This window comes from Neoarius graeffei, chromosome 12 (assembly GCF_027579695.1).
Source record: "Neoarius graeffei isolate fNeoGra1 chromosome 12, fNeoGra1.pri, whole genome shotgun sequence".
NCBI classification, from domain to species: Eukaryota; Metazoa; Chordata; class Actinopteri; order Siluriformes; family Ariidae; genus Neoarius; species Neoarius graeffei.
In genome coordinates, this window is record NC_083580.1 from 9,688,375 (window position 1) to 9,708,954 (window position 20,580).

Genomic DNA, 20,580 nt, shown 5'->3' on the forward strand with positions numbered 1-20,580 from the left:
CGATTGTCGGGAGAATTAACGATGAATAATTGAATAATAATTAACATCTTTATATTAAAGTAATCATAATTATTGCTATAATTTATCCCATTAGATTCCATGGCGGCCGGCGTCGGCCGTATTGTATCCCATAGCGGCCGGCGTCGGTGTTTTAATAGGCTATATAGGTGAACGGATGACGCCATCATCCCATTTACAGATAAGCCTAAATACTCTTAAGATCAATATTTCAGACCCTCTTCGATTTATTTTCATAATAAAAACACGTCTTTGTAATCAATTATTTTTAGATATTTTAGTTTTACTATAGATCTTGCGGTTTGCGAGCCGTCCTTGGATACAAACCACGGGTTCTATCTGATAGCCTATACACTAAATATCGAAACTTCAGACCCTCTTCGGTGTGTTTTTAGAACCAAAGCCATAACGTTTGTATTTAACTATCTTAGTTTTACTATGAGATGTTCCAGCTCCTTCTTGTCCGTAGTCTAACACCGAGTCGATAGTTGGAATTGAGATGAACCGCCACCGTCATTTTACAAGGCTCCGGTGCGCGCTGTTCAAATGGTAGGCTACATCATTTTTGTTGTGGATGAATTGTATTTATACGCTCCATTATAGTGATGACAGTAAACTTGGACATTTAAAAATGGTCCCACGCCACACTTCGCCGTGCTGCTTCATGTTGATTTTTAAGCGATTGACCTACGCTACGGAAGCTCGTAGGTAACTGAAGCCAGGGTACGGCCAAATGTTTGTCCGTGACAGACAGCGAAATTCATTGCTTGAAGACTTGCACTACGCACAACGCAACAACCTATAGGCTATTCATTTCTGTCGATGAACATGAACATCATTCTTCTTAACGAAATTCTTAATGGTCAATTATCGATTAATCTAGGCTATTGGTTATGTGATGTCCATCCCTAATTCGAGCATACACTGTTGCAGAAAGTACAACACCGACGCGAGTTTTTAAACACAGCCCTTTTTCCGAACGTCAGTGGATGTGTGTGATCATCTGCGAAATGCCATATCAGATCAGAAATGATCAAAACCACGTTAATTTCAAAACGTCCATGTAAATGTTTTGAAAATATGAACATTTTAGGCAGGTAGCAGTAATCAAGCAGGAGAGCAAAGCAGACTGCCAGAACAGGAAAGAGAATGTGAAAAGAGGGAAGAGAGAGAGGAGAGCAGCCAAAAGAAGGGCAAACACAGGGCCATGGGCTGGGACCCTACATGGGTTGACAAGCCCAGATACAAACCTTGGCTTTACCACACTGACCATGGCAAGTATTCTGTGGCTACTTTAATATCAACCAATTCTGCCACTCATAGTCTTTGTTGTGTTAATTAGCAATAACAAAAACTAACACTGGTCTTTACCAACAGGAATGTTCTGTCGCTTATGTCGCCAGCATAAGCAGACACCAAAAACTGGCTCTCCAAAGAGGCCTTTTATTGAAGTGGGGTGCCTTGCCACCGCACCTTCAAACATTTTCTAGGGGAAACACTGAGATAGAATAAGACCTGTTATTTAGTTAATTTGAAAGATATAGACTGTTATTAATTCAGCTTTGAACATATTTTTTCAGGTGTTGTCAAGGTTCTACAAGCATACAGTTAGTAAATCACAATCTATATGTCCACCCAAAAAAAAGAGAGGAAACTTCAATTATATTATGATTGTCTTAAATGAACTTTTACAATGGTACAGTGGTGAAGCAGGTAGCATTGTCACCTCACAACTCCAGGGTCCTTCTGTTTGATTCTGAACTTGGGTTTGGAGTTTCACACATTGTCCAGGTTCTCCAATTTCCTCCATAAAATGTGCCGCTAGGTGGATTGGCTATAATAAAATGGCCTCCAAGTGTGTGCATGGTGTGCTGCAATGGACTACCATCCCATCCAGGGTGTACTTCCAGCTTAGGCCCAGTGTTCTGGGATAGCTTCTGGATCCACTGTGACCCTGATGATGAGGAAATCATGAGGTGACCTTGATATGAGGAAAGAATGAATGTTTTTGCTTTTTTCTTTTTCACAGGGCAGGCAACTGCTGGTGGTGGGTGCCCTTGGTGGCACCATTAGTAGGTGGAGTGACTGGAGCTATGACGTATAAAATATTTGTGGAGGTGTTCCATCCCATGCCGATGGATGAAAAACCTGAAGACAGTGAACCATCAGAATGCATACCACTGGATCAGCGCAAAACAGACAATGCAGACGAGTGTGTTGTGTGAACTGTTAACAAGTCATGCACCACTGGAACAATGAAGATGAGACAGGAGCTAGAAAAAAACTGTGTCTTCACAGTGAGGCCAGTGTAATAGCAAAGTGAGTGAAAGGAAAAAAAAAAAAAATCAGCTTCTGACCGTTTCAGTGGACGGATTGGAACTGTTTTTGGATCTTCTGAACAATAAAGTGCAAAAACTCTAGAAACATTAGCCAAAACCACTGGGAATAAACAAGAATGAAGGAACTTTTTTTTTTACTCTCTTAAAGATTTTATATTTAAATGCATTTGAATAACAAGCCTATAATTTCATGACACCACGTGAAACTACGTGTTCACATGGAAGAATGACAAAACTGCATCACATTCTTAAAATCACAAGGGGCAATATTTATTTTTTTTAATTTTTAATCATTTCAGATTATTTTTGAAATATATTTAGCACATTAAATGTTGTTTGTCACTGATGTTAAATTGATGTTCAGAGATGTCCACAAGCGCCGGCGACTGGCGGTTTTCTCCACCTATACAGACGGTCTGTACCAGCTACTCGATCCCAGAAAAAAAAAACCTTGCCTTTCAATGTTTGAGCAATTTAGATCATCTTTGCTGCCCATAATTTGCTGCAAATCCAATTATTCCACCACAACATTATCTTTGATTCGAGTCTAGCATGACCAGAAGCGATGCCATATTTGTTAATCGATTCTCACGCTCCGATTGGCTGAGCCGGACCACGTGACCACGCCGTAGCGTATGTAATGTTACACTATGTAGTTATGTTACAGAGCCAGGCAGTGTACTACAGAAGATAACTGAGAAAGCCAAGCATATGTACAACTAGAGGGAAAGTACATACATGTTTTGCAAGCACTTTACAAGGAAATGGTTGCTAATTTATTAGCTGAGAATGTGCTAGACGCCACCAGAAGGCATGTAAATTTCAAAATTTTCGGCTTTGCTGCCGCAAATTCTAAAGCCCCTTACTACTATTTTTTTTTAAGCTGGCTACTTCAGATTTTCTGGAGAACCCTGATATTACAGAGAAACTGTAACCCCCCCCCCCAAGCCTTCCGTCTTGAAGACTTGTCAGAAAACTGTTATAAAGCAATGACAAACATCATCTTAACATTTATGCGTTCTTTCTTATAAAGCACATCCACTGATTAGCACGCTTTGGTTACTTGGTACATCCACCATACAAGTCCTTGTGAAAGAGTAGTAATTATATAAACAATAATGTACATAGAAGGGGCACATTATAAACCTTTGATTTAAATTACAACAATAACTACTGCCAGAGCTGCTGTACACCTTCTGCCCAATCAGAATTGAGAATTCAACAGTTCTGTAGTATACACTCGTCAAAAGTTTACTCAGTTTAGTCTACATAAAGGAAGACCACTTGTAGTGTATTGGGCTAATCATCATTCATTACACTGACAGAACCTGATGCTTCTCGCTTTGCATAAACCTGAACTTGGCTGTCCAAATAAAACATTCTATCCCCAGTGGCCATGGGATTGCCTCTTCATGCTTTGCCTGCCCTTGAACCTCGACCTTTTGCAGGACCTCCACCTGATGGAGTCTGGCTAGGCTGCTTCTTCTTGGGAGCAGGGGGTTTGGTTTTGCCACGGAAAGCCTTGTCTGGATCCAGCTTGTTCAGGAACGTTTCACCAAGTGTGTCGAGATGGGAGCTACCACGGAACGTAACGGGCTGATAAAGAGATGCCCATTGCTGCAGCAAAGCGAGAGAATTCAAGAATGATCACTGCGCTGAGTTGCAGTCACAGAATTACAGACCACGACAACTGGGACACTCAACTTTATAAAACCTTTTGTTTGTAAATCCTTTTTTGGAAAATGATTTAAAAATGTGCAAAGTGGTCAAAGTCTAAAAATAGTCAATGTATTTTTTTCCCTTAAACAGCATCATCAGCAAATGTCAGGAAAAATGTAAATAAATAAATAAAAATGATTATCTCAAGCTGTATTATACAGTATGTAGGCTATAAATGGATTGTGGTCAGAAGTTTACGTACATGGACATGAATATCATCATGGATGTAAATTTCACAGCGATATTTGGCTTTCAATGATTTCTTTAAACTGTTCTTTTTCTGTTGCAAAATGATTACATGAAATACACATTTAATAAAAAAAAAAAGAATTTGGTGCACAAGTTTTAATTTATTTTGGGTTTTCTAAAAGTCAATACAAGGTCAAAATCTTACCTACACCCACTTACAGTATTAATTTAGCGGTGTTCCAAAATATCTTTTAACTTGCCAAGGCCAAGGTCACTTAACTTCCTGTTAGAGATCATGATTGACTGCAGCTGGTAGCTTCTCTGGGCCAACATAAAAGTGGTTTGTTTGACAGCACTCATTGGATTGACCAACACACAGTACAAAAGGAAAGTCCAAGGAGCTCAGTGCAGATCTGAGAATGAGGATGTCTCTTGGAACCATTTCTAGACAACTGTAGATTCCAAGACCATCAGTTCAAGCAACTGCATGCAAGTACAAGTTATTAGGAGGTGTAGCCACTTTGCTTGAAGAAGATACAAACTGTCACCCTCAGCTTAGACAAAATTGGTTCAGATGATCAGGAACAACCCAGGAATCACCAAGGCACAGGCCTGCCATAAACTGAAAGCTGGTGGAACACTGTCTACAGTCAAACGGGTTTGTTTCTACAGTCAAGAAAGATGCCCTGTTCCAAAATTGACACCTACAAGCTTGACTAAAATTTGCAGCTGACCACATGGACAAAGAAAAATCCTTCTGGAGGAATGCTGTGTGACAGATGAAGTCAGATGAGACAAAGGTTGAGATGCTTGGCCATAATTACCAAAGGTACAGAGGAACACTGCACCAATTGTTCAGCATGGTGGTGGTAGCATCATGCTCTGGGGCTGTTTTGCTGCCAGTGGAACTGGTGCATTGCACAAAGTGGATGGAATAATGAAGTTCAAACAGGACAACCCTAAACACACATCAAAGCTGGTTGCAGAATGGATAAAGCAGGCTACCATGAAGCTTCAAACAAGTCCTGACCTGAACCTACTGAAAATATGTGGATTGTGCTTAAAGGTCAGGTCTGTTCCAGGAAACACAAATTTAATTGAAGTCTACCAATTCTGCCAAGAGTGGTCAAATATCTAATCAGAATTATGCCAGATGCTTGCTGATGGCTATCAAGAGCATCTGCTTCATATCTGTGTGTAAACTTCTGACCACAAGTGTAGCTCTTAGTGGCAAGAAAACAATACAGAATGCTTTTTCATTAGTCACTCAATGTGTTTCACATTAAGAAACACAGTAAGAGAGTGCGTAGGAAATCTGATTTCACATTATTTGGAAGTGTTACTACATGAAAATTTTTATCTTGTTGCACTGGTTTTCTGTTTTCTTGATAAGGATAAATTGTAGGCACTTCTATGCCTTTTTTCTGTTGTCTAACACAAGGAGTATAGTTCTTATTAGTAAAGAGAGAATCTAATGCAAAACAGTGATTAACGCAAGATGGTGACGTTTTAAAGAAATCTGCAAATGAGAAGCAAAAGTAGCATTTAGCTTACAGAGGAAAAAAAAAATATAGGGTTAATAAGACCTACTCTTACCTTGGCTTGTGGACTGGGCCCATATGGGGTAAAGGCATACTGCCACTCTGGCAGCCCTAGATGTGTTATCATGAGCCTGTAGTATGCAGTGAAGGAGGAAGTAAGAAAGTGCCAGTATAGAGACCGGTCCAGGAACCATATTTCGCTCTGTTCAGTCACGGTGTCTAGACATAACCAATCATTAGGACGTACAATAAAGAACAGAACAAAAAAAATGACAGAATAAGTGATTTATACATTATATCCATCGTGAAGCAGTTTCGCTCAAATTTGTGACTAAGCAGAGGAGACAATCCTCTCCTAGCCACCCTGGTCTGTTCGTCCCCGTTGTATGACCCAACAGGTAAACAACCCCCACCTCGAGAAGGTAGACCAGGACCCTTACCCATGCCTCAGAAGTCGGTCATACCCCTCACATTCTTGCCATTACCAGGAGGTTGCTACCAGGGATGGTATCCTTGTGTGGTCCACCATACTTTTACATATGGCAAGAGACTATAGGCTTTGGACAACAACAAGAACAATATCTAGGAGGAGACTATCCCTGGTAGCAACTTGCTGGTAACGGCAAGAGTGCGAGGGGTATGACCGACTTATGAGGCATGGGTAAGCGTCCTGGTCTACCTTCTCTGGTGGGGGCCGTTTACTTGTTGGGTCACACGACAGGGATGAACAGACCAGGATGCTTACCCATGCCTCACAAGTCGGTCATACCCCTCACACTCTTGCCGCAGCAAGTTGCTACCAAGGATGGTCTCCTCCTAGATATTGTTCTTGTTGTTGTCCAAAGTCTATAGTCTCTTGCCAAATCTAAAAATATGGTGGACTACACAAGGAGGAGACCATTCTTGGTCGTAACTTGCTGGTAACGGCAAGAGAGTGTGAGAGGTATGACCGACTTGTGAGGCATGGGTAAGCATCCTGGTCTGTTCATCTCTGTTGTGTGACCCAACAGGTAAACAACCCCCACCACGAGAAGGTAGAGCAGGATGCTTACTCATTCCTCACAAGTCAGTCATACCCCTCGCACTCTTGCCATTACCAGCAAGTCGCTACCAGGGATGGTCTCCCTCCTCCTTGACATTGTTCTTGTTGTTCAAAACCTATAGTCTCTTGCCATATGTAAAAGTATAGTGGACTACACAAGGAGGAGACCATCCCTGGAAGCAACTTGCTGGTAATGGCGAGAATGCGAGGGGTATGACCGACTTGTGACGCATGGGTAAGCGTCCTGGTCATGCCCCTTGCACTCTTGCTGTTACCAGCAAGTCGCTACCAGGGATGGTCTCCTCCTTGTGTGGTCCAACATACTTTTACATTTGGCAAGAGACTATAGATTTTGGACAACAACAAGAACAATATCTAGGAGGAACTCAATCTAGATCATGCACTGACGAAGTAGAGATCTGCATTGAAAAAGCGTTAGGAGCCTTCCAATCTCTCAATAAAATTTGGTCCTCCAAGGATGCATGTTGCTCACCAAAAATAGAGCTATACAAAACACTAGCACTATCTATCCTGCTGTATGGTGCAGAAACATAGACACTAAGAAAGGTAGATGAAAACAGACTACATGCTTTTGAGATGACCTACGTCAAAAAAAAAAATCATGGGGGTCAAATCAAGGAAATCCCTGAATACTGAAGAGACAGTTACTGGTAGAGTTGCTAATAAAAGACTGAAATATTTTGGCCATGTCAACCGAACGCTACCAACTAGGTACCCAAAACTAGCGATGCTTAGCAGTATACATGGCAACCGGCCTAGAGGAAGACCAGCAAAGAAGTGGATGGATTGTTTCAAGGTAGACTGTGCCATCAGAAACCTTGACTCCCTTACCCAAGCTACAAGGCTAATTCAAGATAGGAAGACCTGGAAAGCCATCGTGAAGCGGAAGCCATCACACATCCCAGCGATAGTGTGAACAGCTTAGCAAGTATGCACATGGCAGCGGGGGCATGGCCAAGCGGTGGTTTGTGAATGGAGGGCGGAGCCAGGAAAGGTAAGTGGCAAAGTCAGTACACCTGTTGTCAATTAATGTTGTGTGTGTTTTGCAGTGATGACAGAGCATAGAAAAGGAGGGAGAGAGCAAAGAGAGGGGATCTCTCCTGACCAGAGCACACGGTGTGTCTGTGAGCAAGCGAATGAGATTAGTAAAGCTGAAAAGCAAGCCCAAAGTGCAAAATAAAATCTGCGTTAACATCATTTCCTGCCTGCCACACTTTGCACCCACATCAGGGAGTTACTACAATATATCAAACCGCCTCACAGGGATCCCAGCAGTAATTGAAAAAAAATAGAGGAATGTAAGAAACTATCAGCAGGGGTCAAAGGGGCTGCAAGCCCCCTGAAGCTGTTGAGATTTTAACATTTAAAGATGCTATAGAACACATTTTTTACATAGATTTAACATAGAAAAGCAACAGAATTTAACACTAATGTGTATCTATTTGATGCCATATTTTGTAATCAATGACATAATGACCCTAGGTAAGAGGCCAATAAGAGCTCATCACTGTGATGTCCAGCAGGACCTGAACATGCTAAGTTTTGATAATTATATTGCTTTGTCAAATATTAACTTGATCTATAAATGCCTGCATGGCCAAGCCCCTCAAGTGCTCTGCGACCTTATCCAACCAATGCAGGTTGTTGGGCGGTCCACCAGGGGTGCTGTAGCAGGGAACTGTAGGATACCCCACCGTAAAACATCCTTTGGTCAGTCCTCATTCCTAATTAAAGGACTACATTTATGGAATAGTTTGCCCCCTGAAATCAAGGCCATTCATAATCATGGGTGGTTCAGGAGTCAGATGAAGGAGTTCCTAAAAAGCAACCAGGTATGTAGCCATGTGTGAATATGCATGTGTGTGTGTGTTGGGTGAGTAGGGTGGGGGGTGGGGGATGTCGATTTTGTGTGTGTGTGTGTGTGTGTGTGTGTGTGGTGATCTTAAAGTGGGGTTTACATTAGACCGTATCAGCGGATCATCAGATTAACGTTTTTAAAACGATTAGCATGCACACAGCAACGCCAATACACGATTCGCGTGCACACAGCAACGCCAATACACGGATACGCTCGGCTCCGCAGGCATCCTGCGCTCCAAATCACTCCGCCCTGAACAGCGAGTGCCCTCTGGAGGGTGCGCACTCCCGCCCTGCGCAGCTCACAGAGCGCGCGAGTGAAGTGCACAAGCAGTGATTCGGGACTGAGTCGCTGTGTGTGTGATCTCAGTGCATATCGGGCATGCGTGTCACTTACCACTTGCAAGTGGAAGGATGGCAAGCCTAAAGACAATCATAACTACACAATGGGCAGTATTTGCATCAGTATTTGCAGTATTTTCATACTTTTATACTCTTTAATGAAAGGTGATACAGTACAAGGCGGAAGTCCGCGCCGTTTTTCAGCAGTCGCGTCACATGACCAACGCCAGCGAATCAGGAAGGTGGATGTCACAGTGACGTTGTCCAATGACGACGCCAGCTAGAGCTCAGCACAGCGTATCCGCGTATCTCAATGTTTACACAGCACCGGACCAGACACAATCTGGATTGAATACGTGGACCCTGGCGGATTCCCGTTTCCCGGCATTTCCAGGCGTTTTAATGTAAACGGACAGTGCATTCGCGAAGAAAACGAGACAGATACGGTCTAATGTAAACTTGGCCTAAGTGTGCTGGTGGGTTGGGGGCTGTTAATTTTGTGTGTGTTTGAATTAGTGGGTGTGCGTGTGTGTTCGTGACAGTGTGTTTATTATGTAGAGCAGGTGTAAAGAAAGGTAGGTAATGTCTGACCATTTTTATTAATTTTACTAATTTTATATTTAGTGTATGAATGGATATGTGGATGGACATTGACATATGGTTAGTTATGTATATGTATATTGGCTGTATTTTAGATTGAATGAATGGCCTGGATGAATGGATAGGCTGCTTTTTAAAATAAATAGTTTTTTATATATTATTTTAAAAGCCCTTCTAGGGACGGGCATTGGAAATTAGCCTATGGCTATAAATGCTATGATGCCTACTGTTAGGCTGTTGCACAGCCTGCATGATATGTATCTGTCCCTATCAAATAAACCATAACTAAACATAAGTGGCAAAAAAAATTGTTATTTATAAAAATTAGATGAAAATGTAGCTTTGAAGAATATACTTCTTCTAACCCGGACACTGTTCCGCTATCTCTTTTATGGATGATATCTTTTTTCCACGACATATTCAGGGCTGTGAAATTGTAAATAAGAAATCTGAGGAAAGGGGGGGGTCTGGGGGGCATAGCCCCCCAGCATAAGCCGGGGGTCTGGGGCCCGCAGGGCCCCAGACACCAAGCCATTTTAGGTGTTATATGGTGTATTCTGAACATTTCCTGCAAGTAAAAAATTGATCTCAACAAGTAAATATTTGACTAGTCTTGGTCTTCATTTTGCCATATAAAATACCTATCAACAGTTTTCTCTTTTAAAATGAAAGATCCATGTAAAATACCTTGAAATATCTAATAAGTGCCTATGTATTTTATCTCTTAATCAAAATAAAAGTTAAAAAAAATTGTAAATAACAATTTAAAGAAATGTTAATAAAAGAAAACTTTGATAGGCCTTTCAAAATGCCTGTAAAAAAAAGAACACGCTGTATAGACAATTCATAAAAAAAAAAAGAACTTTGGAGGCAGAAATTAAATATAAAAAATACAAGAATAAATTAACCAGCATTATGAGGACATGTAAGAAGGAATATTATAATAAATTATTAGATAGTAATAAAAATAATATGAAGGGGCTATGGAATGTACTGAATAGTATTATTAGGAATAGAGCTAAAAACAAAAACACAAGCTACCCTGATCATTATATTGAGAATGACAGATCAATAAATAATATGGAGGAAGTGGTAAATGGTTTTAATAGATTCTTTGTAAATGTGGGATCAGATTTGGCAGAAAAGATTCAAGATACAGACACACCTGGAGGGGCAGAGGCTGCTCGATGGGAGAGAAATCCTAAATCTATATTCCTTGGTGCAGCTGGCATAAAAGAGGTCATAGACATTGTAAGGAGAAGTAAAAGTAAAACCTCCACTGACTGGAATGATATGAGTTTAATAAAAAAAGTTATTGAAGAAATTGCAGAACCATTTACTCACATATGTAATATGTCTTTTCAATCTGGTAAATTTCCAAACAACATGAAAATAGCTAAAGTTATACCTTTATATAAATGTGGAGATAGACACCATTACACCAATTACAGGCCAGTTTCTTTACTCTCTCAGTTCTCCAAGATCCTCGAAAAACTGTTCACAGCAAAACTAGACAATTTCATTGAAAAATATAAACTTTTAGCTGACAGTCAATACGGATTCTGGAAAGACAGATCAACAACCCTGGCATTAATGGAACTTATCGAGAAAATCACAAATGGTATAGACAATAAAAAACATGTTATGGGAATTTTCATAGATCTAAAGAAAGCATTTGATACAATAAATCACGACATTCTATTCAAAAAATTAGAGAGGTATGGTATCAGAGGGGTTGGTTTGGACTGGGTGAGGAGCTTAAGTAACAGGCAACAATTTGTAAAAATTGGAGATCACACATCTGAGTATTTGCCCATAACATGTGGAGTACCGCAAGGGTCTGTCTTAGGTCCTAAACTGTTTATATTGTACATTAATGATTTATGTAATGTATCAAGTATAATGAAATGCATATTATTTGCTGATGATACAAACATCTTTTGCGCCGGGGACAATGCACAGCAGCTTATGGAAACAATCACAACCGAAATGAATAAATTAAAAAGGTGGTTTAACGTAAACAAATTGTCATTGAATTTGAGTAAAACAAAGATTATGTTATTTGGAAAATATAAGTCGAACCCTCAAGTTGAATTGAAAACTGACAACATAACCATAGAAAGAGTGTATGAAATAAAATTTCTGGGTGTGATTGTTGATCATAAAGTCTGCTGGAAACCGCATATTAATCATGTTAAAGCAAAAATAGCAAAGATTACTGCAATTTTGGGGAAATCAAGACACATTCTGGACTATAAATCACTACATACTCTGTATAATGCACTCATACTTCCATATTTGAGCTACTGTGTGGAGATATGGGGTAATACCTACAAATCTAACCTGCAGCCGTTATGCACATTACAAAAAAGAGCAATAAGAATCGTCAATAATACGGGATATCTTGAGCATACAAACGCATTATTCGTAAAAGCACACACTCTGAAATTCACGGATCTGGTTAAACACAAGACTGCACAAATTATGTATAAAGCAAGACATAACCTTCTTCCGGGTGAGGTACAAAATACGTTTATGGAAAGGCAGGGTGGGTATAACCTGAGAGGGGAAATGAATTTTAAGAGAGTAAATGTTAGAACAACTCTGAAAAGTATGTGCATAACAATCTGTGGGGTGAAATTGTGGAATGGTCTGGATAATGAGCTCAAAAATAGCACCAACATAAAACTGTTTAAAAAATTATATAAAAACATGTTAATAAAAATATATGAGAATGAGGACAGGCAGACTATATAGGTGATGATGAAATTGAGAGTAAGTCTGTGACTGGTCTTCTTGTATTTAGTGTATAGTTATATATGTGTATATATGTATGTACTGTATATATGTATTGTATGTGTGTCTATATGCATAACATAAGTATCTGTATATATATGATTTGATTTGGTCGATATTATACCATGTCGGTATGTTTTGATATGTTGGTATGTTTTCTTTTTTGTTTATTGCTTTTGTTTTCTTTTGTATATATAGTTTATTATGGTGGAAAGTGACATTTGATTAGTGGTGGTATAGAGGGTTAGGATTGGATAAGTTATTACTTCTTCCTAATCCTTTCTGAACATTATGTTATTGCCTTTTGGCTACGCTATTCTGTTTGTTTATGATGATGTTTTGATTATTGTATTTTTTATTTAAATTTTTATTTTTATATCTTTCTTCTTTATTGTTCAGAATAAAGTAATCAATCAATCAATCAATCAAAATGACTTTGTGAAAAATCATGCTCAATATTTAAGTGAGAGATACCTGTTGTCTTCCAAATTACACTTAATTCTTGTATTATGTCCTGGCTTTTTCCAAGAATCTGTCACAATGCAGGGTTAGATCTTAAGGTTTTTCTGCACTAGCCAGCCGGGCTAGTGGCTTGCAAATTGCACTAGCCCGCAGAGTGTTGCACTAGCCCGCTATTTTAAGCCCAATTCCTGTGACAATTGAAAGAATTTTAAATACTAAACAATGAACAAGTTGAAACAACAGAAGCTCCCAATTCAGTACAATGTGGCATGTATTTCAGTTCTAAAAACTGACTGATTTGGAGTCATCTTGAATTTTCATACTCACAAGGTTATGCTTCATTCACTCAGAATCGCTGGCCATATGGATAGGCCAGTTAAAAACTATGCTGTCTTGCAAATTCAGTGCAAATCTCCTCTTACTCACATCTCAAAACTTTTCAAACATGGCTGACATCAGCCCCCACTGCCCTGCCACCTACTCTTATAGAATATTAAATGTGCTGAATGGTGGTGCCACCTTGTGGTAGGTCTGGCAAATTAGGCACTCATCATGGTACACAGTTACAACCTGTGTCAATGAACTGTGACAGTAATGTTCAGCAACAATGCATTACACCATGTACAATAAATAGAATGAGCTAAAAGATTTTGTATCAGATTTTGCGTGATTCAAGATGGCCACACCCATGTCAAGTTATTGCACTAGCCAACACGGGCTAGTAGCAGAGATTTTGCACTAGCCACGGGCTAGTGCTAAGATCTAACCCTGCAATGTCTCTTGTCTACAGAGCAAAAGTTTAAAAAAAACTAATGTTTCTTATCTAATATATTATTTACAACTTTTCTTTTACTTCTGGCTCCTTCTATTCCTCTTTGCATCACTCCCAGCTATTTCTTTCAATTCATCTTTCAGTAAGGCTATTAGTTATTAGTTCTATAGTATTTGCATTCCTCTATTAAAGCTATTTACAAAATGTTCATAGTCTGTCAAACAGCATCTAATGAAAGTCTTTTAATTTTCTTTTCTTTAACACATCTCTTTCAGTTTTGCAAACTTGTTCTTTTTCACCTTTTCCTTCAGTCTGTCTGTGTGTTCTTTTCTAGCCCTCTTTGCATCTCTCTCAAACACCTCCTTAGCTTTCCTTTTTGATGGCATCTTAACTCTGTCTGATCTTGCACCCTGTAAGTACAAAATTCACGTACGCGGTGCCAGGTCACGCAATAGCTATTTTTAGTTCTGTCATGCACTCCTGAGCAGTGTTGCCAGATACTGCTGACGTTTTCCAGCCCAAAATATGTTCAAAACCCACCAAAATGCACTTGAAACCGCCCAATCTGGCAACACTGCTCCTGAGTCGCAGTCAAGACGTGTTCCACGCTCAGCTGGCATAAAACTCCGCGAGTCCGGCTGTATTGAGCCGCCGGTCTCGTGCAAGGCGATTAAAACCGACTAGACCCCCTCAATGATTTTTAATGCAAAAATGGACGTTTTGTGAAGATGATATTTTTCGCGACAGAATCCGTGGAAATTTCACAGCCCTGCATATTGAATTAAGTTCAACGCATTACAAACAAAAGCACGAACGGAGTTAAAACACATTTTCTAGCAAATGGGCGCAGCCATATTGTTTTCTCGTTCTATCACGTACAGTCTCGCGGTATTTACATCAATTTAACCCTTTGATGCAAAACATGGGTCAAAAGTGACCCAGCTGAGTTTTTATCTTCTATATCTTTGCAATAAATTAATTCCATCATTCAGTATTCAAGGTATTCCTCAATTAACTTGTTTTTGATCATCATACATCCTTATTTTATTTTTTCCTTTCTTACTTTTTGAATAAAAACCCTTTTTGTATCACTACCCTTCTAATGCACAACATGGGTCAGAAACGACCTGCATTCATTTTCCAGGTTATTTCATGTATGGCTGAGTGTTTCTATGATATACTTTTGAAATAAATTCATTTTGTCATTTACTTTTCCAAATATGCAGTAAATATCTTGTTTTTGTTTAGCACAAATCATCATTTTTATTTTTCCTTTCTTAAGTTATGAACAAGCACAGCTTTTGTAATTCTACATCAAGTTTACACACAGGGGTCAGAACCGACCCGCATGCATTTACTCCAGCGTTTGGTGGGAACTGTGAATTGTGCTTGTGTCAGACATTTCACAGCTCAGCACAGCGCCCTTTGCCCATCTAATACATGTAATGGCCCTTTTCCACTACCCTTTTTCAGCTCACTTCAGCCCGACACGGCTCGCGTTTCGACTACCAAAAACCAGCACGACTCAGCTCGTTTCAGCCCTGCTTAGCCCCTAAAACTCGCACCGTTTTGGAGTGGGGCTGAAGCGAGCCAAACCGTGCCGACTGAGGTTGGGGGCGTGAGCAGACACTCCCCTGTGCACTGATTGGTGAGGAGGAGTGTCCTCACATGCCCACACACGCCCCGCGAGCGCGCTGGGATCTGTAAACACTGCAAACCCGGAAGGAGAATAATTATGAATTACGAGAATTTCTGAAGCCTTATGCGCCTCGCCTCATCTATGTGCTCTTGCCAGTATCTGTCCGCGTTGTCGGTGACAACAAGCCACAGCACCAAGACCAGCAAACACTAACGACACCATGTCCTCCATGTTTATTGTTTACTATTCGGGTCGTGAGACTACCACTTAAAAGCTCACTGAATCAGTGACATACAGAGCATCGTGCACGAGTTCGCGGAGCGCAAGGCTCGCCGTATGCCCTTCAAATAATGCGCGCAGTAGGCTATTGATGTTTTATTATGAGCCATGTACAGTATGTCGCCGAATGTTTTTTTTGTTTCTGAGTTACATGTTCGTTTGAAGGACTTAATGTACAAAATAACATAGTTGCACCCCGGAGTGTTGAAATTGGTAAACACAGTGCATTCAGTGAGGTTTGCACCGCCCTCCTTTTATTTCTGACTCTTCCTGTCACCGTTGCAACCTCTGAGCGCTCATTCGTATGCCCTTCAAATAATGTGCGCAGTATAGGCTATTGATGTTTTATTATGAGCCATGTACAGTATCCTAATGTTTTTTGTTTCTGAGTTACATGTTCGTTTGAAGGACTTGATGTACTAAATAACATAGTTGCACCCGGTAGTGTTGAAATTGGTAAACACCGCAGTTGCGGACATTTTGTAGCCTAAAATGATGTTATGATAAGCTTTAATAAAGGGCCCGGTCATTTGCCCCGCCCCCGGCCCGGCTCTGACTTGTTCCGCCACTGTCACTGATGTCACTGTTTGCGCTGCTTAACGACATCACATGACGTCCACCCACTTTCGCTAACTCCACCCAATGTGTCCACCCACTTCCAGCCAGCACGGTTCAGCGCGGTTGTAGTCGAAATGCAACTCCAACAGCCCCGCTCAGCCCGACTCAGCTCGACTCGGCACGGCACGGCTCAGCCGCGTTTGTAGTGGAAAAGCGGCATAAGTCATGTTTTTCAATTGTTCTAACATTACCTTAGAAAAAAATTGATTATGTTTAGGTTACCTTGAGAGTGAGTAGATTACTTGTCAGAAAGTTACAAGTAATTACTATTAGCTACCGAGCTGTTGACATATTCTACTTTAGTTAGCTAATTTTATTGTAGTTGGCTTAGCTAACTACATAGTTAATAAATAAATAAATAACTGGCCCCATTCACTGCTAAAGTAATTACTTGAAACAAATTATTATTATAGTATTAAGACATTTAATTTTAAATCAGGGCGGCACGGTGGTGTAGTGGTTAGCGCTGTCGCCTCACAGCAAGAAGGTCCAGGTTCAAGCCCCGTGGCCAGCGAGGGCCTTTCTGTGCAGAGTTTGCATGTTCTCCCCGTGTCCGCGTGGGTTTCCTCCGGGTGCTCCGGTTTCCCCCACAGTCCAAAGACATGCAGGTTAGGTTAACTGGTGACTCTAAATTGACCGTAGGTGTGAATGTGAGTGTGAATGGTTGTCTGTGTCTGTGTGTCAGCCCTGTGATGACCTGGCGACTTGTCCAGGGTGTACCCCGCCTCTCGCCCGTAGTCAGCTGGGATAGGCTCCAGCTTGCCTGCGACCCTGTAGAACAGGATAAAGCGGCTAGAGATAATGAGATGAGAATTTTAAATCACACTTGGATGACCCATGTGTAGTAATATAAAAAGTATTTTTGTTCATAAAGTAGGAAAGAAAAAATTAAATTAATGATTTGTGGTAATTAAAAACAAGATATTTAAAGAATACTTGGAATATTCAATCATAAAATAAATTGATTTCAAAAGATAGAGCAAAGAAAAACTCAGTCAGCATGAAATAACCTGGAAAATGAATGCGGGTCATTTTTGACCCATGTTGTGCATTAGAAGGGGTGTGCATATATTTTGCATCAAAGGGTTAACTTCCGAGTGTTCCCGAATGTCAACGAGAACAAACGAAGCTGACAAAAACATCGCTAAACAAGCAAACCAAATCAGAATGTATTCTGCTGGTCATTTTACTTAAACAAACATGTTTTTAACGGATATACAAGAGATTTAAAAAAAAACCACCACTTTGGCTAGAAAAATAGCGGAATTCCGCTAAATATCGGACGTCTGGGATCCCTGGCCTCATTTCTTACACTTGTTCTGTATTAGACTTCATATGAATGATCACGGGCGGCACGGTGGTGTAGTGGTTAGCGCTGTCGCCTCACAGCAAGAAGGTCCGGGTTCGAGCCCCGTGGCCGGCGAGGGCCTTTCTGTGTGGAGTTTGCATGTTCTCCCCGTGTCCGCGTGGGTTTCCTCCGGGTGCTCCGGTTTCCCCCACAGTCCAAAGACATGCAGGTTAGGTTAACTGGTGACTCTAAATTGAGCGTAGGTGTGAATGTGAGTGTGAATGGTTGTCAGTGTCTACGTGTCAGCCCTGTGATGACCTGGCGACTTGTCCAGGGTGTACCCCGCCTTTCGCCCGTAGTCAGCTGGGATAGGCTCCAGCTTGCCTGCGACCCTGTAGAACAGGATAAAGCGGCTAGAGATAATGAGAACGAGATGAGATGGATGATCACCTGGAGTGCAGTCTTTGTAAACAAGACAGACCCTGCCGTTTCCACTGCAGGGGTCAAGCTCAAAGAGTCGGCTCCGCGAGTCAAAGTAAGGCTCTTCTCGTTTCTCTGATCCTAGAGAATTACCAAAAAAGGATTTAAGATATTGTTATATGGTTTACAGTAATAATAATGCACTGTAAAAAATGCTTTATGTAACACGCTGGCATCAAATATCCTGAATATTTGAATAACCTCACCTCCTAATTCATCCTTGAAGTCAAGGTCAGCTAACGTGGGTGCACTAGGGAGGGAGTAAATGTTGGACTGCACCAGCAGACGAAGTTTCGCTAAACTGTTGATTACCATGCAGCCAATAGGGACTGGCTCATCTGGAAAGCATTTTTTTTTTTTTTGCTCAGATGTGCAACATAAAATAGTAAGGCCAAAGTCTGTTAATAAACAAGAGACACCACAGTCCTGCCAACTTGCAGTCTATTGGCTCACAAGATCAGGGTTTGTGAGTTCAGAGGTAAAAGTTAACCAAGATAACCTAGAAGTCGGCACAATGTAAACAGAACCACTACCAGAAGCACATAGGCATCTTTCAGCTTCTACGTCCTTTCCCCTTCAGTGAATGTGCTTCTTTTGTATTCGTTTTTGGTTCAGCAACTGCAGTTTTGTCTGAATATACAGAATAGCATGGTTTGCATTGCTGTACCAAGGAATTAGATATGTTATGGCTAAAGTGTAAATGTTGGCTCCTCTGGAGTCCTTGAAATGTAAATGATCACTAAGGAAAAAAGTGGCACAGTTGGTATCAATCCTGAGCTCCTGGTAGCAATACTATTTGTGTGGGGTTTCTGTGCACGTTCTCGCCACATTCATGTAGGCTTCCTAACTGATTTAGCAAATCAAAAGTAATGGTGGTAGACAAACTGGTGTCCTATCCAGGTGTATTCTCGCCTTGTGCTCACCATTTCCAGGATTGTCCCCGAATCCATCGTGATCCTGACTGAGGCAAAACATTTACTGATGATGCAAAAACGAATGAAAATACGACGGAACTCACTTTCCAGCTTGGAGCTCCAGGTAAGACTGAAGCCATCTGTGGTGAGGTAGAAGTCTCTCAGGTCTTCTGGCAAAATGCAGTTGTTTTTCTGAAGGACACAGAAGCACATACACTCACCGGCCACTTTATTAGGAATGCCCATCCATCCACCCACCCGCTGTTTGATGCAGTTATCTAATCAACCAATCCCTTGACAGCAGCACAAGGCATAAAATCATGCAGACACAACTGAAGAGCTTCAGTTAACGTTCACTTCAAACATCAGAATGGGAAAAATTGTGATCGCAAAGTGTGACCTTCACTGTCGCATGGGTGTTGGTGCCAGTTTGAGTATTTCAGAAACTGCTTGATCTCCTGGGGTTTTCACACACAACAGTCTCGAGAGTTTACACAGGATGGTGCGAAAAACAAACAAACAAAAAAAAAACACTGAGTGAGTAAGCGACAGTTATATGGGTGTAAACGCCTTGTTGATAAGAGAGGTCAGAAGAAAATGGCCAGATTGGTTCAAGCTGGGGTGTCACGGTGGTGTAGTGGTTAGCGCTGTCGCCTCACAGCAAGAAGGTCCGGGTTCGAGCCCCGTGGCTGGCGAGGGCCTTTCTGTGTGGAGTGTGCATGTTCTCCCCGTGTCCGCGTGGGTTTCCTCCGGGTGCTCCGGTTTCCCCCACAGTCCAAAGACATGCAGGTTAGGTTAACTGGTGACTCTAAATTGAGCGTAGGTGTGAATGTGAGTGTGAATGGTTGTCTGTGTCTATGTGTCAGCCCTGTGATGACCTGGCGACTTGTCCAGGGTGTACCCCGCCTTTCGCCCTTAGTCAGTTGGGATAGGATCCAGCTTGCCTGCAACCCTGTAGAAGGATAAAGTGGCTAGAGATAATGAGATGAGATGGTTCAAGCTGCCAGGAAGGATATAGTATCTCATAGCAACTCTTTACAACCGTGGTGAGCAGAAAAGCATCTCAGCATGCAACAGCAGAAGACCACATTGGGTTCCACTCCTGCCAGCCAAGAACAAGTTCCTATTAAAGTGGCCAGTGAGTGTAGATATCTCTGATGTAAATCTTGTCTATTCATTAGCAGAAATATGCCTTTTTCCTACAGTATACCTGCTCCCATGACAAGAGGCATCGCTTCTCTGCAGGTTCTCTCTCAACAAACTGCACATCTGATACACCTGGAAGACTTTCTGGGGATGCAATTAAAAAAATGTATTTAAGAAATAATTTTAATGAGAAATAAGGAGACTAAATCAGCAATTCTGCATATATTCTGATGCTTTCCATGCCTAATACCCCTCATTGAGCTCATGCAATGCTTGATAACTATGTGATGAGGTGCTTAGCAAGAAAAACAAAACTAAAATATGCAGTATATAATTAAAACAGTCATAATCCCTACGCACCTAAAATCCGGGTTATCCCAAGGGTAAGTCTTTCCGAAAACCTCTTGAATGTATTTTCATCCTTTGCATCCTCCATTCCCACCTGCATGTGTGTTTTTCTTTAAACCCACCCAATTCTGGTAAACCCCGCCTTCTGCACTTGACTCGGATTGGCCAGT

General features: G+C 41.1%; 2 protein-coding genes across 4 annotated transcripts in view; one reads left to right on the top strand and one right to left on the bottom strand.

The window, feature by feature from the left end:
• Nucleotides 1–4,117, top strand: part of aqp7 (aquaporin 7) — a 22,985-nt gene extending 18,868 nt beyond the window's left edge. For both annotated transcript variants that reach the window (XM_060935506.1, XM_060935507.1), the window contains one exon: nt 2,048–4,117. In XM_060935506.1, coding sequence (XP_060791489.1) covers nt 2,048–2,243 — 196 coding nt within the window. In that variant the 3' untranslated portion in view covers nt 2,244–4,117. The remainder of the gene's footprint in view (nt 1–2,047) is intronic.
• tpgs2 (tubulin polyglutamylase complex subunit 2) lies at nt 2,623–20,503 on the bottom strand. 2 transcript variants are annotated; one of them, XM_060935504.1, is made up of 7 exons: nt 20,423–20,503; nt 20,127–20,206; nt 19,021–19,108; nt 18,209–18,340; nt 17,973–18,083; nt 5,862–6,025; nt 2,623–3,974 (listed from the first exon to the last, which is right to left on the bottom strand). In XM_060935504.1, exons 1-7 carry the CDS (start codon nt 20,496–20,498, stop codon nt 3,768–3,770), a joined length of 858 nt encoding a protein of 285 aa, XP_060791487.1. In that variant the 5' UTR covers nt 20,499–20,503; the 3' UTR covers nt 2,623–3,767. The 2 variants fall into 2 exon arrangements, with proteins under 2 accessions (XP_060791487.1, XP_060791488.1); XM_060935505.1 differs by lacking the exon at nt 18,209–18,340.
• Between the last annotated feature and the right edge of the window lie 77 nt (nt 20,504–20,580).

Excerpts from the sequence above, each read along its gene's own strand:
- tpgs2 (XM_060935504.1), bottom strand. The coding sequence starts at position 20,498 with ATGGAGGATGCAAAGGATGAAAATACATTCAAGAGGTTTTCGGAAAGA. Across the intron at positions 19,109-20,126 it reads GCCTCTTGTCATGGGAGCAG|AAAAACAACTGCATTTTGCC; the intron begins GTATACTGTAGG and ends TGTGTCCTTCAG. Across the intron at positions 3,975-5,861 it reads GGCCCAGTCCACAAGCCAAG|CAATGGGCATCTCTTTATCA; the intron begins GTAAGAGTAGGT and ends GCTTTGCTGCAG.